We start from the raw sequence: 27,039 nt of genomic DNA on the forward strand, positions 1-27,039 counted from the left end.
AGTGTTGGTGTGGTCTTGGCAAAAGTGAGCGGTTTGCTTAGGTGAGCGGCTCGCTTGTGGAGTACGTTACTTCTAGTTATGCAAGAACAATTAGACAACTTAATTAATATTAGGTACCTCCCTAACATAATCTTAGCTTTATAGACTAAGACTATAATTATCTTATTATCTATACCTTATATAGTTAATAATATAGGTTAGTAACACTATTTATTAGTATCTGCAGCTAGAATACCACCGTACTAGTGTTAGATAATATGCTTAATGTACAAAGATGATAATAAAGGTGATTAATTAATAATTATCTGTCTTAATGGCTCATTTTATGTGTGTGTGCTGCTAGCCCCTAAGTTAACCAAGGTTAACCCTAAAACCCCAACTTGGCTTAGTAAGGTTAGTTATCTAACACACCCCCTTAGCTTTAAGGCCCTTTTAAAGCTAGACACAATTAGCTCTTATTATACTTTTAGGTTAGCAAGCTTTTAGTTAAGTAATTCTATCTAGGTGTTAGCTAGCTTTCTTTGTTTAGTATGTTTCTTTAGTTCTAGCTACCTTAGTGTTAGGCGCTAGGCCTAGGGTTACCTCTGCTAGTCTTAGCGAGCTACTATAGGGCTAGCCAGTCCAGACTATATAAAGGTGTTAGAGGTTATTGCTAATACTCTAGTAATTAGTCTTGTTACTACATACTACGTACCTTAATACACCTACTATCCTCTTTAAACCTATCCTCCCTTATAATTACTTTGTATATTCTTTATATTCTAATTACTCTTATATTATAATTAAAGATAGACCTAAGCTACTATAAGTCTTAAACTAAATTATCTAGGCTTACTGTCTTTAGAGAGGGACTAAGACAACCTACCTGTAGGAGAGCTAGTAGAGCGTAAGGTAACACCTCCCTCTACAGATAAGGAGATACCTTAATAGACACTAAGTGTCTATAGTGCCTTAAGAGGATCTGTAGGTCCTCTAGGCAGTACACCTTACCCTAGAATTTGCATCTGTAGGGCAGCTTCAGCTAGAGAAGGCCAGAATAGCCTAGAAGTAGGTAATTAATAACAGGAGTTAGAAAACTTACGCAAATAGTTGTAAGAGACAGAAGACTATAAGGAACTTTCCTCTCTTTATAAACTTAGACGTAAATACAACAAAGGAGATCTAGTAATAATCCTATCCTTCTAAAAAGTACTAGAAGGGGTAGAGAAACTACAATCTTCCTTATCTATAAACCTTCTACAACCTAAACCCCTATAGAAGTATATAAAGCACAACTGCGCTAAATACAACTATTAGAAGAGAGATAGGGATACTTCTTCTAATTCCTAGTTAATTTCCTTATAGAGGAATAAAAGATTAACTTTAGCGTAAGGTACCTCTTAGAGAACCTAAAGACGTTATAGCAGGCCTACTGCATAACTAACTACTATAATCAGCTAACCTAGGAACTAACGTAGTAAGAGCTAAAAAGAAATATATTAGATACTCTAGGAACACTAGCTAAACACAAGTAAGCAGCGTATAAATCCTTAAAGTAATATAAGCAGTAGAAATCTTAGTCCCCTATAGATCTATTAGATTTTATACATCTACTATAGAAGGAACTAGGCAACTTACATACGCTAGAGCTTTAAGTCCTAGAATATATTACTGCACTGCTCCCTAGCATATAAAAGGACTTGTTCCTTATCCCCTACAATTAAAGGGACATAATCCTAAAGGTAGAGGAACAAGCTAACATTATTAACTAGAGACTAGGTTAGCATAGCTAACAGCTACCTAAGAAGACTCTAGCTAAGGGCAAGACAACTAACAAAGGACTACAGAAGCGCTAGTTTAGTAACTCTAGGTTAGAAAGGAACATAAAAACCCTAAGTAAGTTGTTTAAGTCTAAGAAGTTCTGTAAGGAGCTAGTAAAGGGTAAAAAGGGCTAAGATAGGCTATATAAGGCCTAAAACGCGTGCCTTAAGTATAGAGAAACTAGTTACTACTGCCCTAACTACCTGGAGCTAAAGTTAAACTAGAAAGACCCTACTCTAGATAAGTTAGGAAAAGATAAGGGACCTAAGAGCTAATCTCCTCTCTTATAGCCTATATTAAATTGTCTAAGAAGAAGAAGGAAAATATCTCTCTTTATAAGGCAGTGTACCTAGAATATATACGCCTGCTTACAGTTAAAACATCTATAGGCAACGCAGAGAATATAGAAGCCTTAATAGATAGAGGGTTACAACTAAACTTAATTTTAGTTCTTCTAGCAAAGGAGCAGGATCTAGAGGTCACACTATTAAATAAAATAGTGGCTAAAGGTGTAGGCAGAGCAGAATTGCCTATCTACAGAGTAACTACAGCAGAAGTATCTATTGTTAACTCCTGTGGAAGATAGGAGGTCTAACAGATACCTTTTGTAGTTACAGACCTACAAAGGTACAAGATATACCTTAGATTACCCTAGATTAACTAGATAAACCCTAAGCTAAGCTATTTAAGCTAGCGTATGCTCTTCTAAGGGAAGAAGTATAGAAACTCTCATAAACTAGAGAAAATAGCGTTAGAAGATGCTAAAGAGTTTAAACGCACTATAAGAAGTCCTTTAGCAGACGTTTATATATATATAGTAAACTTAGTAGGTATATATAACCTAATATCTGCTAAAAAGGGCCTAATTCTAGAAGTGTATTGCAAATATGCGCACTTAGGATTAGAGGATGATGCTTAGGTCCTACTAGAGCATAGAGAGCACAACCTAGCAATTAATATTGTAGAAGGAGCTACTTCCCCCTACTAACTGTTATACAGACTATCTGTAATAGAATTAGAGATACTTAGAAAGTATCTAGCAGAATATCTATAACATGGCTAGATATAACACTTAAGGTCGCTAGCAGGGGCGCCTATTCTCTTTTTAAAGAAGAAAGACAGTAACCTATAACTGTGTGTAGACTATAGAGGTCTAAACAAGATAACAGTTAAAAACTACTATCTATTGCCACTAATTATAGAGTTACTAGAACAACTAGCGCAAGCTAAGTTCTATATTAAACTAGATGTACGTAAGGCATATTACTATATCTAAATTAAGGAAGGGGATAAGTAGAAGACTGCGTTTTAAACTAGGTATAGACATTTTAAGTACATAGTAATACTATTTAGACTTATAAATGCTCCTACCTAATTTTAGGCCTATATAAACAAGGCACTAATAGGATTAGTTAATATAACTTATATTGTGTATCTAGACAACATATTAGTATACTCTAAGATAGAGGAAGACCACATTAGACACGTTAAGGAGGTCTTAGAGAGGCTTTACAAAGCAAACCTCTATATACGCTTAGATAAGTGTAAATAGTACTGTTAACGTATAGAGTACCTTAGGTATATAGTCTTGCCTAAAGAGGTAAGCATTAACCTAGACAGGGTTAAACCAATCTAAGAATAGCTAATTCCGCGCATAGTTTGCAATATCTAAGTATTTATAGGCTTTATAAACTACTATTAGAGATTTATTATAGGGTTTTCTGAATTAGCCTTGCTATTAACCTAATTAACCTAGAAAGGGCTAAATTTGGCCAAATCTAGTTAAGTAATAAGGAAGAAGGAGAGTTAGCCTCTTAAGCTAAGTAAAGAATCCCTATAAGCTTTCTAGAATATAAAGGATTTATTTATTAATGTACCTATCTTAGTTTATTTTGTACCTAGGAGACAGACTAGGATTAAAGTAGATGCCTCTAGAGGCGCTATCTCAGGATTCCTTAGTTAACTAGTCCCTAGAGAGGGGAAGCCAGCCTAATAGAGGCCTGTAGACTTCTATTTGAAGAAGTTAATCTAAGTAGAGTACAACTATAATACTTATAACTAGAAACTTCTTATAATTATCTAGAGCTTACAGTATTAGCAAAGATACTTAGACAGTACCTTCTTTAAGATCTTAACAGATTAATAAAACCTAAAGTAGTTTATAGAGACAAAGGTTCTTAGCTATTAGCAAGTAAGGGCATACTTAGTGTTATCTAAGTTTAACTTTGTAATTACTTATTACCTAGGGTCTATAAACCCTGCAGATAGACCCTTACAGCATCCTAATTATATAAGAGAGGCTTAAGACCCCTTATAAAAGTACAATAGGGCTTTTATACAACTGCTTTAGGAGATCCTAACTAGAAGGAACCCTAATACTCTCCTAGTAGCAGCTATAACCCTTTGTTTGTCTGTAAAAGGAAGAAAGGATATAAGGGATCTTAAAAGAGAAGAATTAAGAGAGAACAGTTAGATAGAGCTAACAACGGACTTAGACAACACAGACAAACTCTCTAGTACTAAAAAAGAGTTAAGTAACGTTAAAATAGGACAAAATAACCTAGAAAAAGACAATATAGCTAAGGAGAGGCGTATCTTACTTATAAGGCTAAAAGATAAAGTGTAAGTTATTAAAGAGTATTATAATAACCTAATATTAGGACACTTTAGAGCATAAAGGACCTTAGAGACGATTTAGCGCAGATACACCTAGAGGGGCATTAATAAGGATATATCTAACTACTGCCACAACTGCTTAGTATGTAGGAGATTAACTACTGCCTAACACAAACTATACAGGTTATTATAACCTTTACTAGTGCTAAGCTAACTATAGGAGGACGTAATAATAGATTTTATTACAGAACTACCCCCTAGCAAGGTAGCTAGGTTAGTGTACAACTTAATACTAGTAGTAGTATGTAAATTAACTAAAATATCACATTATATACCAGCCAGGGCTAATTAGGATAGAAAAGACCTAGCACACACCTAGATTAGAGAAATTATCTGCTTACACAGCGCGCCAGCACAAATTATCTTAGATTAGGGGTTGCTAATAAACTTAAAGACGTAGGAAACCTTTAACCACTATTTAAACTTAAGACAAGTCTTAACGTTGGCCTATTATCCCTAGACAGATAGCTAAACAGAAAGGCAAAATCAGACTCTTAAACAGTACTTACGTTGCTATTATACTCTAGAATAAGACAATTAGGCCCTATAGATTTTAATTGCAGAATTTATGTATAATAATAGCATTTACGCATCTATAAACATAACACCTTTCTAAGCCTGTTACAGTATAGATCTAAGAAGTATAGATTAGCCTACTTTAGTATTAAAAGGCCGAGAATCTCCCCTTACAAAGGAATTAGCTACTAGAGTTATTGCCTTATAGGCTACTTGCAAAGTAAATATAGAAAAGTTAAATAAGTATTAAAAGAAACACTTAGATAAGAAACAACTACTAGCACCCTTTAAAGTAGGCAACAAAGTACTAGTTTCTAGTAAGAACATTAGGACAGTACGCCTAAAAAAGAAGCTAGACTAGAAATACCTAGGACCTAGGACTATTACAGCCTAGATTGGCCCTAGTGCATATAGAGTAGACCTGCTAGGAATAAAAGGGATCTATCTAGTATTCTATGCGTTACTGCTAGACCTATACATACTAAGAAGTTAACTCCTAATTATATAGAAATAAATACAAGAACCTATAGTTAAAGGGGAAGAGAAGGTATAGGATGTAGAAAAAGTCCTTAACAGAAGGTAACTAGACAATAGACAGTAGGAATACCTTATTAAGTAGGACAGATTCCCTAAATTAGAAAACTCCTAGGAAATTAGCACAAATCTTTCTAAAGAAGTGCTAAAATAATACTAGAAAACTATAAAGTAACTGCTTAGACCGCGTAATAAGACGTTAAGGTTAAAGTTTAAAAAAGGGGGGGACTAAAAAGGCTAAATACCTTTACTTAATTATAATTTTTCCCTATAGGGGTTTTTTAACTAATAAGTGTTTAATAGTTTACGCTAAGGGAAAACATAACCCTACCTTACCCTAAGAAATACAGACTAGCTAAAGCAGGCATCTTTTAGCCTATTATAGCTATTTCTAATATAAGGAGATAAAGAAAGTTATACGCTACGTTATATAGTTACAATTGTAAGCAAATATAGGAGAATTGGTGTAGAAGAACACCTTCCTAGTATTATTTAGACTATCTAAGAGTGCAATGCACCTAATTGCCATATTGGCCTGAAACCATCTACTGACTACAAACTTAGGTATTATTAATCTAAACCTTCCATTATAGGGAACATCTATTAACCACAACCTCTACTACAGGCATGAGTGGCAGCCTTGCGACCACTACGAGGCTTCTTAGCAGCATCAGCGGCAGCCTGCTCGGCGGCCTCTTGCTCCTCCCGCTCCTCTTAGAGTTGACTAAGTGTCTTTCTAGTGCCTGTAATCTGGTACTTTAACTATAAAAGAAGTTAGATATTGTTAAAACAGGTTAAAACATGCTATAATACCTTCTTGCGGGGGGTGATGGGCGCATCTGGATCAGACTTGCCACCGCTCTCCTCTAACATCTTCTTTCGCTTTATCTCAGCCTTAACAGCGCTAGCCTTAGATTAATCTTACTTCTTAACGTAGATGCTGGACAAGGTTAACTTACGTGCGCAAGTGTTGCTATTATAGAGTGTAAGCAGCTCTTTCTGCAGCAAATAGTTCCTATAAAGGTTAGATTATGCTAACGTACTCTACGGGTGAGCGGATCAAACGGGTGAGCGGATCACTCTGCTAAGACCACACCAAACCTCCACCTTACCACGCAATGCCTCAACAACAACATTAATCTACGCCCTTAAGAGAAGCTGCGATACAGCTTGCGCTCCAGGTAATTAAATAAGACGCAATACTTACCCTATAACGCGCTGCAGCTATATATAACGCGCCTTACAGCACACTACACGCTTAATACACAGGACAACCTACACAAGCTAATTGTACGCTAGTTTAACAGATTATAGACCAGACTAAGGAGGACGTAATTGCTAAGTATATCCTTAAGCTAGATGTACAAGGATTTGCCCCTTAGCTAGCTGCTATAGCTAATATAGCTAATTCTTTGCGTACTAAGCGCAATATAGGCCATGTTAGCATAAACTAGCCTAACACGTTTGTTAAGCGCCGCCCTAACCTTAAAGTAAGGTTTAATCGCAAGTACAACTACAAGAGAGCCCTCTGTAAGGATCTAGAGATTATTAGGGGCTAGTTTAGGCTTATAGCGAATGTCAAAGCTAAGTATAGCATCTAGGACAATAACACGTACAACTTTAATAAGACAGGCTTTATAATAGGCTAGATATTAACAGGAGCAGTTGTTATAGGCTTAGAGCGTTAAGGACAGCTAAAGGCAGTGCAGTAGGGCAATTAAGAGTAGACAACGGTTATATAGGGCATTAATGGCATAGGGTAGGCTATTCTACCCTTTATTATCTTTAAAGGCCGCAACCACCTCTCTGCCTAGTACAAAGAGGACAATCTGCCCTATAACTGGGTTATTAGAGTCTCTGAGAACAGATGGACTACTAACAAGCTTGGTCTAGACTGGTTAAAGCACTTTAATGCCTATACAAAGACACGCACCTAAGAAGTACACTAGCTGCTCCTTATTAACAGCCACAAGAGCTATAACTCCCTTAACTTTTAATAATACTATAAGGAAGCAAAGATTGTTATACTATGTATGCCTCTATACTTATCTTACCTCTTATAACTACTAGATATAGGTTGTTTTACCCCTCTAAAGAAGGCATATAGGCGCTAAGCTAAGAATCTTATACACAACTATATTACTTATATTACTAAAACTAAGTTCCTACTATGCTTTATAGACGCCTATAAGGAGACATTTACTTCTAGCAATATCTAAGGAGGCTTCTAAGGCGCTAGAATAGTCCCCCTTAACCCAGAACGGGTCATAATAGGTCTTAATGTCCGCCTACGTACCCTACCGCTACCTACTGTAGAAGATAAGCCCTGGCAGTCCTAAACCCCAAGCACTACCCTGCAATTAGGGTCGCAATTAACACTGGTTTAAGAGAGGATTCAAAGGCATGCAAGCAGCTCACCAACTTTAATAGTTAAGGCCTTTAAAAAGCTTGCTAAAGGCGCAGCTATAGTAGCGCATAAGCTAGTGTTAGCTTAAAGGGAGATTACTAGGCTTTAAGCAGCAAATAAGGCTGCTATGCGACGTAAATCGCATAAAAGAAAGCAATTACAGCAGGAGGAAGTTCTAACAGCTAAGGAAGGCCTTTAATTAACTACTCTAACTAAGTTTAGGGCGCGTAGTAATAGTAAGAAGGCAAAGAAGCAAGTGCGCGCTAAAGGAGGGGAAGTAACCTAAAGACGCTGTACAAAGTGCTACAATATTAGACATAACTTACGTACATGTAAGAAGGCTGTAGAAGATATTTCTAAATAATATTATGTACTGCACTACTGTATACAAGGCCAAAGTGGGCTAATGCGAGCTATAATAGGGTAGAAATTTAGTGTAGTCTTAGCAGAGTGATCCGCTTACCTGTTTGATCCGCTTACCTGTGGAGTACGTTAATAGCTAGTGTCTTAGTACAAGCTTGTATTGTAGATCTAACCTAATCTTAAAGGTTAGCATTTTATTCTATCCTAAATTGTACTATCTTAGCAATTCTATTACGTAGGGTAAACTATTCTAGTGCTTTATCTTTATAGACGTAGTAGCAATCTTCTAGTCTATAGCGTTGTCTATAAGTAGGGCATTTTGCTCCTCTAGCTGCTACTGTATCCCCTCTTAGGGACTGCTTAGATATAGTTATTTAACTAAAGTTCTGTTTTTAACAAGGTCTTCCCTAACTCCCCTATGTAGTAGGAGTAGATAATGCATCTTTAATAACATAAGAGGCGTCCCTGTTAGTGTCTAGGGTAGATTTACTACGAGTAGTAAGAGTTAAGTTATTCCCTGCAGTAAAGGCGCCCCTTTACTATCTCCCCTTAGGGTAGTACTTACTTATATGCTCTTAGAAGCGTTTTATTATTTCTTTATAAGTTATATTTTATTCTTATCTATTATAGTTCTAGAATATTATTGCCTAGGTTAGTACTATCTTTATTACTAAATCTAAGAAGTCTTAGACAGTGTCTTATATATTGTATATTTCAGTAATACCCTCTATTTTAGTGTTAGTTGCAGCATAATTATACTTAAGGAGCTAGGTATCCTAGCTCCTAGGTTATCTTATTAGTTTAAGGGCTGCTAGGTATTAGTAGCGTGTGCGTAATTATTCTTCTTTAGTATTAATACTAACTATATATTTAAGGCTAATAAGCTATGTTTAAATTAATTTACCTAGTTAGCAGTAGTTCTTTATAAGGTAGGGTAATACAAAGCTTTACATAAACATTACTACCTTGTCTAGGTTAGCTTGTTCCTTATAGTAGTCTCTATCCGCTATCTTGTAGGATTTAAAGCAGCTCTTCTAATAGTTATTATCTTCCTTCTATGCCTTTAGGCTGTTAGCTGATAGTTTAGATAGGATTTTAGGAAGCTAAGGGTTTCCTTGTTTATTATTACTAAGGGCTAGCCTCCTCTTATAGTTGGTAATATCTAGGGCGTTAGGTACTTGTGGCTTAGTCCTTAGAGGGATAGTCTAATTTAGGTCTATCTTCTCCTATACGTCTAGAGAGGCGCAGTAGGTCTACGGTTAATATAACTAAGGTGTGTAGGTTATATAATCTATAAGAATTATTATTAAATTATGTATAGTTAATAGCGACATATTAAAAGGGTATTTTAGTAGTGTTAGTAAGACTCTTAATTGTTAGATAATATGCTTAATGTGCAAAGATAATAATAAAGGTAATTAATTAATAATTATCTGTCTTAATGGCTTATTTTATGTGTGTGTGCCGCTAGCCCCTAAGTTAACTAAGGTTAACCCTAAAACCCTAACTTGGCTCGGCAAGGTCGGTTATCTAACAACTAGTAACTAGATAATGTAACGTACCCCACAGGCGAAAGAATCAACGGGCGAGAGAATCAATTTTGCTAAGAATTAGCCTTTTCCTTAATTACTTAGCGAAACTATAAGCAACTAGGCTAGAATTTAAGAAATAGATATATAGATACTATATGCTAAGTGTATTAAAGTTGCACTTATCTTACTTCTAGATTACGTAAGTTATTAAGCCTTAAAGTAGGTCTATTCTAGCTCTACTAATACCCCTGTAACTACTATCTAGGCTTACTAATAAACTTAGATAAACTTATATAATACTATTAAATATATTTTCTATTATACCTAAAGAGCCTAAGGCTATAACTCTAGTAGTTCTAGAGATATAGAGTTATAGTAGCTTTTTAAAGTAGGGTTATTAGACAGCTATGTCTAATATAGCTAATAGAATTCTATAGATCTAGTTAATTACTCTTTTTATATATAAAAATACTCTCTAGCAATTTTAAAGAATTTTATCTACTAGATCTAGAGTTATTAAGTGTTAGATTCTTGGTTTTCGCTAGTAAAACGGAGTGATTCTCTCGCCCGTTGATTCTTTCGCCTGTGGGGTACGTTAAGTAGACAGTAGACACCCCTATCGAATTTTACAAGACACCCCTCACATCGTCCAATTGATCTGATTATTAGATCCAAGAATTGGATATTTCGTGTGAAGTAGACAGACCCTAAATTCAAGAAAACCAAAAATCTGTTAGTATGCAGCTCTGTTGTATAAGCATTAGCGAAATCGCTCCGTACTGCATTGCACCCTTCACATCCAACAGCACAGCAATGAAAAACCTGTTCTAGATGGCAGAAATCCGTATAGAAAAAAGGGAATTGTCATGCTCAATTACCTATCAGTCTAACACAATACTCAAGCACGGGAGCAGGGAAGCCGGAGGCGACCAACGAGCAGGCATACCATCTGTTGTCTAAAAGCTACAAGCCGCTCTCAATGTCCACGCTCGGAACCTTCTCCTTGAACAAGGCGATAGTCTCGTCCCAAATCCTCTGTTGCGACGTCTTGCCCTCGGTCGAAAGCACGAAAGGAGATGGCCTGCATCGTATTAGTATGACCTCTCCACACCGCTACTACAATGTCGGGGGCTTACTTGGCCAAATGCTGCTCGGTCAGGTACGCACCAGGCTCATCGACATGCTGAGTCGCGGCGTACGTCAGATTGTGCCCACCCTGGGCGGGTGTCCAAGCAAAGATCTTGTTGAGATAGGCCAAGCCTGGAGTCGGGTCAGAACGGTGCAAGGCACTGGCGCAAAGGCCTGGGTTGACCGCATTAATGACAACGTTGCCGGTAACCCTGCTGCTAAGCTCGCGCATCCAGAGGATGTTCAATAGCTTGCTCGTATTGTAGCGTTCCATGCCCTTGAATGAGTCCTTCTCATCCAAGCGAGCGAGAATGGAGGGAGCCTTTCGCTCGTCGAACGGGGTCCAGAAGTGGACCTCTGATGCGACAACAGTGAGGCGTGAAGGCGAGCCCGTCTTCGCAGCCGTGTCTTTGAGCGGCTTGAGCAGCAACAGAGAGAGAAGAGAGGTCCCCAGGTGATTAACCTACAGGGGATCAGTCAGTATGACGTGGTCAGACGTATACAGAGCACCAACCTGAACGTTCTGCTCGTGGCCAGTCTTGGAGAGGGAGAAGACAAGCTTCTTGACACCAGCGCACAAGATGACAATGTCGAGGCGATCGAGGGACTGGGCGCGCTCTCCAAACGCCACCATGCTCTCGAAAGACTCGTGATCAACAGGCCAGACTTGCACATCGCAATCCGGAGACTGTTTGAGAATCTCTTGCTTTGCAGCCTCGCCTTTCGAGACCGTACGCACCCCAAGAATGACTCTGGCCAAACCATGGCTGGCCATTTCCTTGGAAGCTTCTAGACCAAGGCCGACATTGGCGCCGGTGACGATGGCAGTCTTGCCATCAAGGCGAACATCTTGGGGGAGCGGCTTCGGCGTGAAGGTGAGCTGGCGAAGGAAGAAACCAAGCATACCACCCATGTTGGCGATGAGGGGCAGGGCAATAGGACTAGTATAATGCAGAAGATGGGCACATGTGCTTCACCTAGCTGTTTGTGGTAGATTTGGGAGGAGGACAGGAACAATCCAGCAACAGTAGGGCCGAACGAGCGGGAAGCTGCGAGAAGATAAGTGAAGGATAAATTGGCGCGCCCAGCTGACGTTGACAGGTCGCGAGGTGGAGGGGCATCGCAAGGTCTGGGAAATTCTAAAGGGAATAGGTAACAAAGCCAGCCGAGCCGAGTCGGCTGCCTAGCCGGGCTTTGCGGCCTTAACGGACACAGGCGTGAAGGTGAAGACAGGACCGTCTACTCGGTACCCAATCATGAGCTTGCCACGCCCTGTCACGCTTCTTCCCGTGCATCTGCACCGCGACGCTACGGCCGTGTCTGCTCACGTTCATAATCCCTTAGTAGTTCACCGTTCTATGCAGACTTCTCTCTACTCCATCGCCTAAATAAAGTATCACAAGCCCATATTCGGTTGTAATTCGCTCATTTCATGAAGCTGTTCCAAGCCTAAGAAGCTTGGATCGAGAGGTAACGCATCAGTGGACAGATCCCACAGCATCAAGCCTTCAAACACATTGCTGTCAGTTCGGAACGCATTCGCCGTGGGCCCTTCCTGCCGCTGGAAGGTAAACGGCAGCTCTGATGAGACCCCGTGAGCGTGGCCATTCCCATAGGATGTTGAAGAGCTTGAGTTATAGGTTAGAGTTTCAGTCGATGGCATGGATCGTGTCTGTGTGCCTGATCTAGCCAGTGTTGCCTGGACATGATCTACTAGTATACCCAATTGATGCGCTCCCGTCTCTGCCATGACGCTACCTAGAGACATCATCTCGAGTTGGCGCCGGGCCTCCTTGATAGCTCGCAGGCACTGGCTTTGGGAGATATCGATCATGTTTGGAGACAGCGGGCTATGCAGGCTGAAGAAATTGATGTGTTCCAGATCTTGCATGCCATTCGAATCACAGGCTTGTAGTATGCACAGGCTCAAGACTACCGCCGTCTCAAAATGATAGAAAATAACCAACGATAGCTTGGTCTGGTTGAAGCTCATCATTGCATGCAGTGATGTGACGCTTTGGAATAAGCCCATCGCAGCGGTGGCCAGTGTGTGCCGGTGCTGGGTGACGAGGGCCATCCTGGAATTTGGCAGGCTGCGTAGGTGATGCTGGTCTAAACGGAGCAGTTGCCTGAAGTTGTGCATGACTGACTCGAAGAGAGCGACATGGAACAATACTCTTTGGCGAGGAAGTTCGGGTATGTGCTTGTCCCAATCGGTGTTCGGTTCCAAGGCAAACGGGGCAGGGAGTTCTGGAAGGAACTCATTACAAAACCTCTGATAACGTTCTTCAGCAATAACGGGATCGTACGGCCGAGCCCCAGGGGCGCTATTGCCGGCTTCGAGCTTCTTCCAGAACCGTACCAGTTGTGCTTGAAGTACTCTCTCGGTGAACAGGTCCGGTGCTTGGAGGTTGGCGATGGTGGGGTGCAGATGCATCTGCGGCAGACTTACGGTGCAGTACGCATCTACAAGAAACGGAACGCGGTCAAGGGCTTTTGCAAGGCGACTAACGACATCGTTAGCATATGAAGGGAGAATTCGGATTCCCGTAAACTAACTAGTCCCAAACGTACAGGTTGCAGAACATCCTGCGCCGCAATTCTCTTTCTAGATCGTCCATGCCATCGTCGCCCCGCTTCGGAGGCTCCCTATGGAGTCCTACCTCCTGAGCTTCTCTGATGGCGCAACACAGAGTAGCCCAGGACAACTTGATGCGGCTGTCGCATTCATAACACATGGCCGTAAAAGCCATGTACTGAACCCGCACGAGCGACCCACGTAGCACTGCGGCGTTGCAGATGCCTTCAAGTCGTCCAGCGAGCCGGTCACAGTTACTCCGAATATCAGACAGTGGTCTACCCTTGATCGTATCTACAGTATACTTTTGCGACGGTAGGAAGTGGGAAGCGTATGCGCAGATTCGCAGCATCAAGACAGCGAACTCCAGGTCTGCGACCCGGCTTATTGTATCCATTTTCCACCAGTCCTCGTATTGTGCAAGCAGGCGAGGCGGATGGACGATCTGGTTGATCCAATTGATGTCTTCGAAGAAGTACTGTATCAGGAAGTCCACGATGCCTCGAGCTGGCAGATCCTTTAGTTCTTGTTGGACGTCGTTGATGAGGGTGGACGGCATCATCGTGTTGTACTCATGTGGTTTGCTCCTGTCGTGCAATCCGCACTTGACACATATATCAGCAGGGATACATAGGCAGGTGGACACACAACGGGGGGTGGCACAGCTGCGAGAATTTCAAGGCAGGAGAAACGAAGACCAGCACCCCGGGTTTACTCACTTGGCGTAGGAGGGCCCATGTATTGGATTCGCTTTCTTCAAAGTACCCGTAAACGTTGACCAGTGTTGGCAGGGCTTGGTTGTTTCTGCTTTCGGATCTCTCTTCCCCACTCTCCATCTCTTCCCAGGGTGGGCTTGCACGTCGTTCTGCCATACCCGCGGTAGGATCGTCAAATTGCAACATTTTATTGCGATAAGAATCTGATTCGTGCGTAGGACTGTCTGTGGTTCTAGAAACCCGTGGTTGAGGTTTCGATACATAGGTACATAGTTCGGGACGACGTCTTCGTGTGCAATGGTCGCAAGGATATTGTCGGTTACACTAGCAGAAGATTTTGGTGTCAGTTTCGGGGTTGGGGCGTGCGACGCCTTGCGTACCTTTTGTTTCTTCGAGTAGCAAGGTATGCAGGAGAGTACGGCACGTTTTCGTAGTGCCTTTTCTGACATTGTCCGGTCGGACTTATGAAAAGCAATGGCGAATGGAATCTTCTGAGCGACGCTGGCTCTACGCCGTGAGTAACAAATGGGCGATGTGTGTAACTTTACTCTGCCGGGTATGAGAGTCCAAGCTACCTAGGCAGTAACGAACTGCTGATCTATGTCCCTCTTTGATCCGCTCCGCTTACTCTTCACACTGTGTTATTCAGCATTATTCATAAGTAAGAATCTGCATCGACGCCCTGTCACTAGGCACTGCATGTAGTTGATAGGGTGAACGCAGTGAGATTTTGGCGTCTTTGGAAGCGGCTGCGGAACGGGACGACCCCCAGCAAAGATTCCAGAAGTCTCATATTCTTCGATTACAATCTGTAGAAGCTTGAAAAGAAGCGCACTGTACGTTCTATGTGTATGTAAAGTAAAAAGAAAGCGCAAATGTGCCGCTACTATAGGTACTCATCCAATGACCGTTCTAACCCTTCCTTGAATCCGATAGCCTAGACTAGACTAGTTTGAAGCCGCCGGGAACCAATTCCTGAAACACGCGGGTCGGGTCGTACTTCCTACTGGCCGCCTGCAGCTTACTGTAAGTCACAGCCCCATAACTTTGCAGCGGCATCTGCGTGCTGAAGGCATCGTTAAGGAAGTAAAAAGGTAGGTGCAAGGCCTGAGACTTGGTGTACTCTTCAACCTCAGCTAGGGCGTCCAGCATGATACTCTCCGCTTCAGCGTCATCTTGGGCCAAGTTCCATCCTGAGCTAACCACGAACCCTATAAGAACTCTTGTTAGTCGGCAATACCAAGAGGAGTGCTTCCTACGTACACAGCTGCGGCTGGTCCGCAACGCCCATCGGATCCGATCCGCGTGCACGGGCCTCCTCCACCATAGATACTGAGATTGGCTGTGGCATAAGCATGATATCTCCACCTTCGAGCTTTCGCATTCGCGGGATGTATTTGTGGCATATTTGTTCAATCTCCAAATAGGCCTCCTTGTCGTACAACAAGTCTGTGGTGGCATAGGTAAACCTGGTCATGTTGTAGGGAATCGGTGCTGTCACCATGGCCGCAAACGTGTCCCAAACCTGCGTTAAGTCTTGGATAACTGGAATATCGTAAAAAGCTTCGAACGCTTCGGGCCTCTCCACAGGTTCCAGATAGGAAAACTGCGCGACAACTGCGTCCGCGATAAGCCCGACATAAGGCAAGATGGCAGACTTCTTGTCCAGCTGACCCTTCGCTTGGTAGTCCGCCAAGGCAGCCATGAACTGCGCTGAGGCATTTCCTGGGAAGATCATGGAACCTCCCCATATCTTACCGAGTGGGTACGTCCTCTGTACGATATGCGTAACAATGCCTGTTGATTGTAAGCAACATGCTGTAGATGCGGACGAGGACACCAACCAAAATTGTTCGCGCCAGCTTTGACGGCAAAGTACAGATCAGAATTTTCCTCCTCACTGGCGATGACGATGGAGCCATCAGCCAGAACCATTTCATACGAGAGCACATTTTGTGCAGCCCAACCATAAGCATTAGATAAGTGCGAAAGCCCACCTGCAGCAATTCAGTATGTTCGTCATATCCGAAGGTTGCACAACAGCTTACCTCCAAGGGTGAGAGCCAACCCAACGCTGCCGGTGCGGCCGCCAACGACGGTCCGTCCCTGTGCGTTCACGTGTCGATAGACATCTTGCCAGAGGTTACCAAATCCGGAGCGCTGGGTTTGAGCGTCTGCATTATACTCCAACGTCTTGATGCCAGCCAATGAAATGAGGACGCCCCCGTCAATGTTGGCGAAGTACTCCATTGGCGAATGCCCTCCGCTTCGGATGGCAAATTTCGCCTGTACGAAAGTGGCGACCTTGACGCCTAGAGAAACACCTTTAACATCATTCGGTGTATAGATGCACGCTGGGTTCTTTGGTGCCGTTGCTGAACTGGAAGTTGATGTCAGTCCAGAACGGATGCCGGATGTGGACATTCACTCACGCGTGTGCCTTATCGATCTGCGTATACAGTTCCCCATCACTAGGAAACACGACTGCAGTCTGATTGGATGCTTCCAGAATTGCGCAAGCGAGATGTACTCCTCCAGTGTGTCTGGTTTCTCCGTTTATTGCTGCAGGGTTTATTGCATTCGATTTCAAGAACTTGTTTAAGTTCTGAGCTTCTTGGCGATGCGGTCCAGAATGTCCGACGACGGTTGGGGTAATCCCAAGGCTCAACAAATTCAAGATAATGAAACGCATCTTGTCAGATTGGCGTGATGTCAGTCAATGCTGAGAAATGAAAGAGAACTAAATGAATTGTTAGACAAACTGTTTGGATGAGCTCTCGTGTGTTCTTTTATCCAACTCCAAGCACGTCAACATATATACTAATCCTCTTTCCCTCCATCTTGGCTCGGCCTTGAACTAAAACGCCACGACTACCAGCAAACAAGCCTAAGGGTCCATCAGCGGGCGTAACCACAGTGGAGACAGCTACGTCTGCGTAAAACCCTCCACGATGCTCACCAAGTACCATGGGAGGATCTGATATCCAAGAGACATGACGCAGCTGAAGAAAGTCGCCCCAGGGCGCCTTACGGATTTAACCGATCGGCCGATTTTTCTCGGCTCTACCACCAACAGGCGTGGCGCCACATTTTAACGAATGTTCGGCTGACTCAGATTACAGATTCGGCTCGAAGACTAGCGTTCTACCACTGGGCATCCGGTAGATGTTCCTTGGTGTGCTCTGAAGGTTGGGTACGACGAGGACTTTGCACCGAAGCTCTGAAGTTACCATGTCAAAGCTCAATGGCACTTACGAGCTTTCACTGTCGCTCTGAATTCAGATTATGTTTGTCCCTGGCAATATGGGCTGGCTCGTGCTGAGTTGCGGCCTTTTTGTTGCCTACTGGGTTCTACTGGCCATCTACCGCCTTCACTTCCACCCGTTATCACGATATCGGGGACCAAGGGTAGCCGCAGTGTCGAACTCATGGTACGAGTGGTATTGGAATTATCATCTCAACGGACAAATGATATTTGAGATTCAGAGGTTACACAAGCAATACGGTAAGCTAGAAGCCTGCTTGGAGACCGCACATTGCTAACGACTAGCTCAGGACCGGTGGTACGGATAGGCGTGAACGATCTCAGCATAGACGACCCTGAAGTCTATCAGGCGATGACCAAAGTGAGCTCGGGCTTCACGAAAGATCCTCATTTCTATCGATGCATCTCGTTTCCAGGAACGTCGATTGGAGAGACCGATCCCGCAAAGAGCCGAATTCGTCGCAAAGTGCTAACACCCGCTCTGTCTGGCACCCGAGTCCAAGAGCTCGCCCCCGCGATCCTCGGTAAGGTAGAACGGCTACTAAGAAGGGTGGACCTCTGTGCACAGTCTGCAAAGACCATCTGCATCACCAGCGCTTGCAAAGCACTTACCATGGATATCATCTCCAAGATTGTTCTCGGGCGTGAGATTGGATGCATCGAAGAGCCCGACTTCAGAAACAGTTTCATCGAGAACTTGAATGCAGCTTTCGAAACGGGATGGATCGCAACTGCCTTCCCCAGGTTAGCTACGCTCGCACTCTGGATGGCTTCGATGAGCGACTTCTCGGTCATTCCTAATCCTCTTATCGATTTCAAACGGGTGAGGCGGGTGCGGCTACTCACTCATAGACCACATTGCTAACAACATGTGCAGAAATGTCGAGCCATCACCAAGAGCTACCTGGAAGTTTTCGATACACATTCAGACGTCTACGTAGCCCGCAAAGACGTCAACGTGCCATCAGCCATTGCAACCCATGCCGACAGATCAGCTGTGATAGACATGCTCATGGATCCCCTCACCGTCAAAGGCCACACCGTACCAAGCCTAGAACAGCTAAACGACGAGGCTGTGATACTTCTCACCGCAGGTAACGACACCACTTCGAACTCGATGATCTTCGGTCTCTATCAAATCTGCAACAACATGTGTGTATACAAAACCCTATTCCAGGAACTGCAGGGACGCTTTCCCTCAGTCGACCAGCAGATCACCTACGAAGATGCAAAGCAGCTCCCGTATCTAGTGTGTAACCCACCCATCACCTCCGCTCTTCGAGTCAAGCTCACCACGTCGTGTGTACAGACAGCTACCATCAAAGAGATCTTACGACTAGGTACCCCTCTACCTGGTCGTCTCCCACGCTTGATCCCATCTTCCGGTTTTCAACTCTACGGTCAGGACCTGCCTCCGAAAGTAAGATGATTCCTCAACCCGCCTTGCATCCCACACCGCTGACGCACCAACAGACGAGCATCCATACATCGCCCTACCTACTCAATCGCCATCCCAGCATCTGGGATAACCCAAACGACTTCAACCCTGACAGATGGCTCAGGAAGAATTCCCGAGACCTGGACAAGTATCTTGCAACCTTCAACAGGGGTGCGAGACAATGTCTCGGCAAGGAGTGGGTACACTCCTATCAAATCGCAGGCTTGTGGCAAGATTACTAATTGACGGGATGACTAGTCTTGCGTGGTGCGAACTCTGGGTCTTCTTCGCGAACTTATTTCGCCGGTATCATATCAAGACGCTACCAGCGAATATGCAATGGCGGGATTTAATCTTAGTAAAGTAAGTATCTAAGTTACAATGTGCGTTCGCTGTACGGGTACTAAGAGAGGCTTAGGTTCAAGGATAACCTGTGCGCAGAGGTTGAGAAAAGGGCAGATTAGAAGGCAATTGGAAGGTTTACATGTCTGGAATCTTTGTCTAGCTACACAAACGCGATCTCCCAAATCTTCTTGATAGGCTAGTTCTGAACATTGGTGAAAGCGGCGAGGATTAGGACTTAGGGATCAATAACGTGGGAGCACACTGACCAGATGGGCGTCGTACATTGCGTTCTCCTCCTCGTTATCTTAGGCTAGCTCGTATTCGGACTATTATTACAATACTTCACTTAGTCCGTGTATCTACTATATCGCGCGCTAACACCACTTAGGCGTATATATAATTCTTTGCATTTAATTGTCTTATCAGATTCATGCTGCTGTTCTGGATGGTAGCTACAGGCCGGCATCTACCCAGGACAATTACAGAAACAGCCTTCATAGATCTCCGTCCTACCTCCAAGCTCCCACCGCTGACTTAGATGCATGTAGCTCAGTAGTTCCGGTGCCCTCCTCAAGCTGCACACTTTCAAAGATGAAATCTTTTCACTCCTCACGCCAGTCATTAAGACTTCTTTCAGTAATGTACAAGCCGTCTACAAGCGGCATACTCTCAAGGAAACCTTTATAGAGGACTGTCAATGGGTCGTCTCCAGCTATGCTCCTCAGCATGTCTGGAAGCCACTCCGGCAGGTGGCACGGCAAGGGAAACGTGCGCAATAAATCGACCAGTTCCGTTATGCTTGGTGGGAGACAGATGTTTCGTTGTTGATAACCCTCAATCAATTTGGTCTGCATGCGCACTGCAGCGGATAATTAAGTCCAGACACATTGATCACTATCATCCTCAAAGTGGAGGGAGATAAGACTTAGTGGCCAGGCCTTTTGCACCAAGACGGCGCGCTTCGTCTAGCAATGGGATCAATGCTCTGAATAGACTTTCAGCCTGGGCTCTGCGTTCCAGAAATTGACTAAAGCCTCCTCCTTAGCCCATCCGGCCTCCATGCGAAAGGGAGGCAGCACCGTACCCTTTCGCCCATCTTTCGATCTGTAATTTTGGGTCTGGTTTGTCAGAGGAACAAGACCTTGGGCGTGGCATTTGGGTGCATGTACAACGGCAGAATCTTCGCGTATCACATTTGATCCCACGTTGTTTAACGTGCTGAGGTGGATCGATTAATTGATTGATTGATTAGTTTAACGTCCTGTGTGAGTCTAAGACTATATAAGACGAGAGCAGTTAAGCTACTCTAGTAATATAAGGAGTGTGTTTGTATAAAGGGATAGTAAATATATGTTTACAGTCCTATATTAAGAGCCTATGCTCTTAGTAATAAACAAAGGATTTTAGGTGTCTATTGTTTGTTGTAGGTACTACTCACGTGTACCTACTTTAGTCTCTAAAATAAAAGCTAAGGTAGCTGTAGTTCCTTAGTTTGTGTGTAGTAGTAGGGCTATTGTTAGCCTTTGTCCTTATAGGCTGTCTTGCATTATTTTTCTTACTTCTCTATATTCTTTATAGCTAAGTAGAAGGTGTTATAATATTTATATGTAGGTGTAGATACATCTATTATTATCAACCTTCTATATATTGTGTAGGTATGCCTTATTATAGCTATATCCTAACTTTAGTTAGTAATAGGCGCTTACTACCTCTCTCTTAGTGCTTTTTAGTAGTTTTATGTTATTTGTTAGTTCTAGCTAGTATTTTGCTACATAGGTGCTAATTTTTCTTAGAACTACATTAGATGTGTAGGTGTCTAGTTTGTGTTACTACTCTTTTATTATAATAGCTTTAATTTGTATTCTAGTTATAGAAGTGCTTGTTGTTTTAGAGGTAGGCCTCTTTTTAGTTGCTTCTTTCACTAGAGAGTCTGCTTTCTTATTTCCTACAATGTCTAAGTGTCCTAGGGCCTATTTAAGGCTAATCATAGCGCTATTGTTTTTAATAGTTTTAGCTGCTTTTGTGCAGCGTATTCGCTAAGCCTGTCCAGGCTTGTTTAAAGGAGGTTTTAGTCTTAGGACTACTGCCTAGTTATCTGCAGATACTTAGATGTCCTATATTACTGTAGCTTTAGTTGTTAGGCTCTCGGCCTTACTCTCAACCTTAGGCATGTGGATGTGTCCACCTCTAACCTGGGTAATGGCAAATAAGTACTGTTCTGGCCGCGGTCTCACTATTAAAGTGAGCATTGTTACCTTTTTAAGGCATGCTTGGCACGGTGGGCAGAGCCGTGGCCTTGACATTAGTAGCTGCAATTTAAAAGCCTTTTATTATACCTTCTAGTTCTCTATTATATATAATTTAGCCTTTACTAATGTTATAGCTTATAGAATAGAATTCTTTAGCCTCTTACTTATAGTTTAGGACTGTAACTCCTACTTCTATTCCTGTGCCTTTCTTTATAGAGGAAGCATCTATATAGATAGCTAGTACGTTGTTTCTTACTTTTTATAGCATCTGCGTTTTGTGTATTTTTACCTCTTCTTCTTTTAGTAGCCTTAGAATTTCAGCCTGGTATGCCAAAGCCTTGTTCCAGAGGTAGAAGTAGTAGTCTTTTAGTTTTTCTTCTCTTATACTAGGCGTAGCCTTTTCTTTAGACTATGTAATTTACATAAGCTGTATAGAAGGTTCTTTTTTTAGCCTAGTAAGAGTAACCTCTTCTTACTCTATACTAGAGTCTAGGCCTATATCTTATAGCGTAGACTTTAGCCTTATTGTAGTAATATAGATAGGGTAGTTCTTTAGTAGCTTTCTAGCTCTAAAGGCGTACTTTCTTATAGAGGTGTTTAGCCTTATAGTAGGAGAGGCTAGTACTGCTTCTACCTCTTAAAGTATTATAGGTAAGGTTTGAAAGGTGCCTAAGATTTTCCTAAGTATTAGGTTCTGTAGTCCTTGTAGTTGTTTTGCTATTCCTACTTATTACTTCTAAAAGACCAAGCAGCTATAGTCTACTATTGTGCCGGTGCACAGAGTAACTACCTCGGTAATGCTGGTGAACAGGGGGGATAACCTTGGCAATCCCTCAGATGCCAGGTATAAGAGGGGCATCCATCCATCTAATAGACGGACACCTTACCACCTACCTCACTATTAATCTATTACTCTCTCTTTCTCTCTCTCTCTCTCTCTCTCTCTCTCTCTCTCTCTCTCTCTCTCTCTCTCTCCTGATGTGCCTGCTAAACGAGATGCTTCGATACTTATACTAGAACACTATGCTAGTAATACAGGCTAGGTATAGTTGTCTAAGGGCAGAAGGTGTAAGGCCTTTACTACTGTTTACTAGTTTACACATTCTATAGAAGGCGTTCCTTACCTAGCTAATCCTTATAGCAGCGTGCTCTTTAAACAAGAGTCTGTTGTTAATGTAGATTCCTAGCTATTTAATAGTCTTTTTCAGTGCTATTGTAAACTTGTCTAGCAGAGTAAGGATAGAAATTTCTGCTTAATAGCTTGCAGTAAAGTAGATAAGTTTAATCTTTACTGCATTTAACTGTATTACACAGCTAGATTGTTTTGCAAATAGGCTAGCTATATCCCTTTCTAGTAGGTAGATGTTCTTCTTTAGACTTGTAGACAATTTTGTAATAGCTAGGTTGTTTAGGTTAGATAGCGAGTAGTTAGTAATCAACTTAAATAGGGGTCTGATATATATTAGAAACAGAATAAGTACGACAGGGCTTCTTTATAGAATTGCAGAGTATATATTACTAAAATTTTCTATTTCTCTATTAAAGAACAGTTAAAGTTAGCGCCTAGATAGGAATATTTAGATCTAGGCTATTAGACTGTAAGGTAGCTGTTAGATAGAATAAGCTCTAGCAAGGTCGGATCTGTACAATCGAGCAGCGACCAATAGGCTTAGCACACTAGCGAAAAAGCTAAATCTCACTAAACACAGGGGAACAGCAACACACAACAATAATTAATATTATTAAGTTACCTTATTACACATTCATTATACTATCTAACAATTAAGAGTCTTACTACTACAACTAACGTAAAATAGCACAATTAACCTACTATAACTCTATAAAAACGCTAAGGGACTATACAGACTACACAGGCTAGTTAATATAACTACAGGCTAGATACATAGTCTATAACATCTAGAACACAATAAATTTAAAATTAAGTGTCTAAGAAACACTAAAACTACTATCTATACGTGTGCCTATTGTTACAGGCTATACGCTAGCTTCTAGCATTAAAGTCCTAAAAAGACTAACCAAACTATTAACTAGAGGTTAGAAGGCTTTTAGGGAAGACCTTAAATATTACAAGATACTTCTTAAATAGTAGAAGAGTAATTAATATAAGTATAAGAAAGAACAGAGCAGTATATAATAATTTGTTGCGTTTATCTATTTAACTGTGTAACTACACTTACTACGCACATGTTGTCTTCTAGACAAATTACTCTTACAGTAGATTACTAACCTGCAATTAACAGTTAGAATTAATAAACAAATTAAACAAGAACAAGCCTACAACAGATACTTCTTAGCTCTTAAGCTAATAAGAAGGACGTTATAATAGGACATATAGCTAGCTAAGTACAATAAGGCAGCTATAGAGGCAGAGACATATTAAGTTACTAAAATATTGTAATTAACGTACTCCACGGGCGAGTCGCCCACACAGGTGAGTTGCCTACTTTTGCTAAGCCCCTACTAAACCTCACCCTATTATAGCCTAAAACACCACAAACTAGCTGTTAGGACTTCTGCTAAGGTAAGATGGTAACCTACTAGTATGTGTCACAACCTACTAGCAGATTCCATCAAACCTAGTAGAACCTTCCTTCACTTGCCTTCACTTTCACTTGCAGAGAGCACAGGCCTTACTACTATAAGTAGGCCTCTCTCTCCGCCCCCTTGTAGCTCGCTGTCTGCTATTTTGTTCACTCCTCTTTTGAATCTATTAGTTCACCAGATCGCTACTTTTATGCTTGTGAAGTCTGCCTTACACTAGCGCTGCACAAGGCAAAACAAGCTGTAATACTACTAAGAGACTACTTTATAAATTAATTAATTAAGATAGTATAATGAGATAGTGGTCTGTGCTTCGCAAATACAATTTCTTTTTGCAAAAGAACATGTTGAATAACCAGGCAGCGTGCAGCAACCAGACACCTAGACGCTCTAGGAAGCTTAGGAGAGTATATCCTCGCTGAGTTAAGGTAGATTCCGATGATTTTTCGGTGTGCAGGGTCTTATGTCTGTATTTTGCTTTGTCGTGTGAGCAGTGCTTTGATGAACACATAAGAGGTTGAGCAGTAAATAGATTAAGTAGTTACATTCTAAATCCACTTTCCATCTTCCACTGCATCAACCGCTGTACTGCTTAAACACATTTTGAGCTTCCGCACACTCTTGATCGATTATCTCTCGGTGCTTTTCAGAACGCACATGAATGTCTAGTGCGAAAGGTTTTGGAGCTACAAGAAACCCGTCTGTCCACGCAGTTGCCATAGAGTCATCAAAATCTTCAAGAAGCTGAGACTGTCCCGACGGATTCTTCTTAGGTGTTATCTCAAAGGCCCAGACAATTTTGCTCATGTTAATGACCTGCAAGAAGTTAGCTGTTAAACCTTTGTCGTTATCGCGAGTTCTTGCTATGCCAATCAAGAGTACAAACCTAGCTACAAAAAAGAACTTACGAGCGAGTTTTCTGCTAAATGTTGCCCCGGGCAGATGCGTCGGCCGGCACCGAAAGCGTACGTCTTGCGTAAACCGTTGGCATCAATGTCTGGTTTGTATCCCAGGTCATGATTTTCGTAACGCTCTGGTCTAAACTCTTCTGGATCATCGTATAGGTCCGGGTCGTGGTGGATAGCCCTACAAAATCATTATATTGGTGTAATAATGGGTGGTGATGCAGGACATGAACATACCATGTGTTTGCTAAGAAGATGGTACCTTTGGGAAAGAAATAGTCGCCGTATGAATCGTCTGCACCATGTCAGCTCTGAAGTCCGATGATGGACTGTAGAATTAAAAGAGTCTAACCTTGAATTAAGAGATGGGGAATACCTCCGGCAGCTACCGGCCGCCAGCGTAGTACCTATGATACCAAGATTCAGTGTTGATTTTAAATATGCAAGGACATTAAGTGCGAACCTCTGTCATGCAATGCTTGATGTACGGCATCTTTGCCAGGTCTTCGAAACTTGGAGATCTCTGCACTCCACACACTCGATCAACCTCCTCTTGTGCCTTGCGCAGTACTCTCGGATACTTAACAAGGGCAAGTAGGAACGATAACAGAGTTGATGAAGTTGTGTCCGAGCCACCCTCCATAAGTACACCTCCGATGTAAGCGATGTGTTCATCGTCAAGGCCATTTTTAATGGGTTTCGACTCTTGCAGCAATTTATCCATGAAACAGTTACGTTTGGCACCCGCTGCAACACGCTCTTTCGCCCCTCGAAGAAGCTCAAAATAGAGACTTCGCTGTTCTTGCCGGATTGCTAAAGCCCAATTTCGCCACGGAGCCAGGAACGAAGGAAGTTTCTTCAGCCAGGGGAATATGTCCACCGGTGGTGTTGCTCCTGTCTCAAGGATGGCAGTGAATTGATCTTGTACTTTATACAAGTGTTGAATGTTGGGATGGCTGAACTCAGGTCCACGAATCCCGAATACAGAAGATAAAATCACTGCAGTTGAATATCGTCGAATGATGTCGTAGTAGTTTTGAGGAGCATGCGCTAACTGCTGCATTGTGAGGATTGCCTCGGCCGACTGCAACGCTTGCAGTGATCCTACGGCATTGATGTTGAGAATAGACTGGTAAATCTTCCTCTGATTCCTCCAATTGGGACCATAGGGCATCAAAAGTAAATGAGTGTCGTCGCGAGTAATGAGCTCGGAGCCGATGTGATTAGCAGGTCGACTGGAGTATATTGCGCCTCGTTTGTCAAACAGACTGCAAATTCCATACTTAGTACGAATGGTGACGGCTGGTAAAAACTTCGAAGCCACTTACTCGCGAACGGTAGCCGCTGAATTCAGGACTACTAGATTTTGAGGACCAAGCTTTACAGAAATGATTGGTCCATACTTCTGGGACCAAGCAAAAAATCTAGACACAACATTAACGACCGTACTTGCATCGAAACATGGCCACGAACATACTTGAGGAAAGCTTTCTTGGCTGGGATCTGATGCAGGTTTCCTGGGAGAAGGTTATTGACTACTACGATAATGGCGACGCTGGGAAAGGTGACCTAGCAGTGGGAGAGCTGATGGACCTGGGGGGCATGATTGAACACGCCTGGTAGCAAGAGAGAGGCGCAGAAGAGCTGTTACTACTACGACAAATAAGAAGATGGTGATGCTGAAGGCTAAAGTGAACATGGTGGGCATATATCTCGAGGGCGATATAGGAAGATTGATAGATGTTCTGCATCGGTGACTTAAGCTAGACCACTCCATTATAACAGGGACGATGCGGGTGTTCCGCGTTACATTCGAAAAAAGTCGATGTTCAACTCGCTAGCGGCAATACGCAATGCGGGTGACAAGTAACCACTAGCCGCAACCCCGCGCGGGGAGCTGAGGTTGCCCCTCTTTTGAGGAAAGATTTTGACATTGGGGTCGCTCATGAGATCCATGCAGGCAGACCCAAAATCGATAAGGTGAGCAAGAAGTGCAAGATCTTCCGACAAGACAAGGCCGAAGCC

General features: G+C 42.4%; 6 protein-coding genes across 7 annotated transcripts, besides 33 other annotated features; 2 read left to right on the plus strand and 4 right to left on the minus strand.

Moving 5' to 3' along the window:
- Positions 1-69: part of a mobile genetic element that runs on past the window's edge.
- Positions 70-240: 171 nt separating this feature from the next.
- Positions 241-557: a mobile genetic element.
- Positions 244-247: a direct repeat.
- Positions 248-411: a long terminal repeat.
- Positions 248-9,834: a mobile genetic element.
- Positions 556-6,563: a mobile genetic element.
- Positions 2,934-3,073: a mobile genetic element.
- Positions 2,937-3,049: a mobile genetic element.
- Positions 2,937-3,073: a mobile genetic element.
- Positions 3,222-3,346: a mobile genetic element.
- Positions 3,228-3,346: a mobile genetic element.
- Positions 3,231-3,346: a mobile genetic element.
- Positions 6,540-6,561: a mobile genetic element.
- Positions 6,562-8,431: a mobile genetic element.
- Positions 8,426-9,766: a mobile genetic element.
- Positions 8,883-8,941: a tandem repeat.
- Positions 9,671-9,834: a long terminal repeat.
- Positions 9,767-9,823: a dispersed repeat.
- Positions 9,835-9,838: a direct repeat.
- Positions 9,839-9,849: 11 nt separating this feature from the next.
- Positions 9,850-9,904: a mobile genetic element.
- Positions 9,905-10,288: 384 nt separating this feature from the next.
- Positions 10,289-10,430: a mobile genetic element.
- A 361-nt stretch (positions 10,431-10,791) lies between these two features.
- Positions 10,792-11,869, minus strand: EKO05_0006130 (6-phosphogluconolactonase sol3; the record flags this gene model as incomplete). The annotated part of the gene is made up of 3 exons (XM_038939675.1): positions 10,792-10,909; positions 10,965-11,419; positions 11,471-11,869. The coding sequence occupies 3 exons, from the start codon at positions 11,867-11,869 to the stop codon at positions 10,792-10,794; spliced, it is 972 nt and encodes a 323-aa protein (XP_038799137.1).
- A 483-nt stretch (positions 11,870-12,352) lies between these two features.
- On the minus strand, positions 12,353-14,436 carry EKO05_0006131 (6-phosphogluconolactonase sol4; the record flags this gene model as incomplete). The annotated part of the gene is made up of 3 exons (XM_059636738.1): positions 12,353-13,463; positions 13,516-14,138; positions 14,254-14,436. 3 exons carry the CDS (start codon positions 14,434-14,436, stop codon positions 12,353-12,355), a joined length of 1,917 nt encoding a protein of 638 aa, XP_059492721.1.
- Positions 14,437-15,192: 756 nt separating this feature from the next.
- Positions 15,193-16,942, minus strand: EKO05_0006132 (Bifunctional solanapyrone synthase; the record flags this gene model as incomplete). The annotated part of the gene is made up of 5 exons (XM_038939726.1): positions 15,193-15,461; positions 15,514-16,047; positions 16,095-16,247; positions 16,299-16,630; positions 16,683-16,942. The coding sequence occupies 5 exons, from the start codon at positions 16,940-16,942 to the stop codon at positions 15,193-15,195; spliced, it is 1,548 nt and encodes a 515-aa protein (XP_038799139.1).
- A 611-nt stretch (positions 16,943-17,553) lies between these two features.
- On the plus strand, positions 17,554-19,417 carry EKO05_0006133 (Cytochrome P450 monooxygenase sol6; the record flags this gene model as incomplete). 2 transcript variants are annotated; one of them, XM_059636740.1, is made up of 7 exons in its annotated part: positions 17,554-17,755; positions 17,806-18,338; positions 18,393-18,764; positions 18,825-18,935; positions 18,989-19,149; positions 19,212-19,316; positions 19,372-19,417. In XM_059636740.1, the coding sequence occupies 7 exons, from the start codon at positions 17,554-17,556 to the stop codon at positions 19,415-19,417; spliced, it is 1,530 nt and encodes a 509-aa protein (XP_059492723.1). The 2 variants fall into 2 exon arrangements, with proteins under 2 accessions (XP_059492723.1, XP_059492722.1); XM_059636739.1 differs by having other exon boundaries at positions 18,393-18,935; positions 18,989-19,417.
- Positions 19,418-20,524: 1,107 nt separating this feature from the next.
- Positions 20,525-20,548: a tandem repeat.
- Positions 20,527-21,433: a mobile genetic element.
- A 23-nt stretch (positions 21,434-21,456) lies between these two features.
- Positions 21,457-21,595: a dispersed repeat.
- A 6-nt stretch (positions 21,596-21,601) lies between these two features.
- Positions 21,602-22,313: a mobile genetic element.
- A 71-nt stretch (positions 22,314-22,384) lies between these two features.
- On the plus strand, positions 22,385-22,564 carry EKO05_0006134 (uncharacterized protein; the record flags this gene model as incomplete). Its single annotated transcript, XM_059636741.1, has 1 exon — positions 22,385-22,564. One exon carries the CDS (start codon positions 22,385-22,387, stop codon positions 22,562-22,564), a length of 180 nt encoding a protein of 59 aa, XP_059492724.1.
- Positions 22,460-22,522: a tandem repeat.
- Positions 22,523-22,567: a mobile genetic element.
- A 1-nt stretch (position 22,568) lies between these two features.
- Positions 22,569-23,161: a mobile genetic element.
- Positions 23,162-23,277: 116 nt separating this feature from the next.
- Positions 23,278-23,918: a mobile genetic element.
- Positions 23,919-23,949: 31 nt separating this feature from the next.
- Positions 23,950-24,096: a mobile genetic element.
- Positions 24,071-24,325: a dispersed repeat.
- Positions 24,322-24,379: a mobile genetic element.
- A 33-nt stretch (positions 24,380-24,412) lies between these two features.
- Positions 24,413-24,598: a mobile genetic element.
- Positions 24,599-24,685: 87 nt separating this feature from the next.
- Positions 24,686-26,722, minus strand: EKO05_0006135 (uncharacterized protein; the record flags this gene model as incomplete). The annotated part of the gene is made up of 8 exons (XM_038939792.2): positions 24,686-24,925; positions 25,018-25,195; positions 25,252-25,309; positions 25,367-25,421; positions 25,478-26,282; positions 26,343-26,438; positions 26,492-26,531; positions 26,584-26,722. 8 exons carry the CDS (start codon positions 26,720-26,722, stop codon positions 24,686-24,688), a joined length of 1,611 nt encoding a protein of 536 aa, XP_038799141.2.
- Between the last annotated feature and the right edge of the window lie 317 nt (positions 26,723-27,039).

Source organism: Ascochyta rabiei, chromosome 9 (assembly GCF_004011695.2).
Source record: "Ascochyta rabiei chromosome 9, complete sequence".
In the NCBI taxonomy this organism is placed as follows: Eukaryota; Fungi; Ascomycota; class Dothideomycetes; order Pleosporales; family Didymellaceae; genus Ascochyta; species Ascochyta rabiei.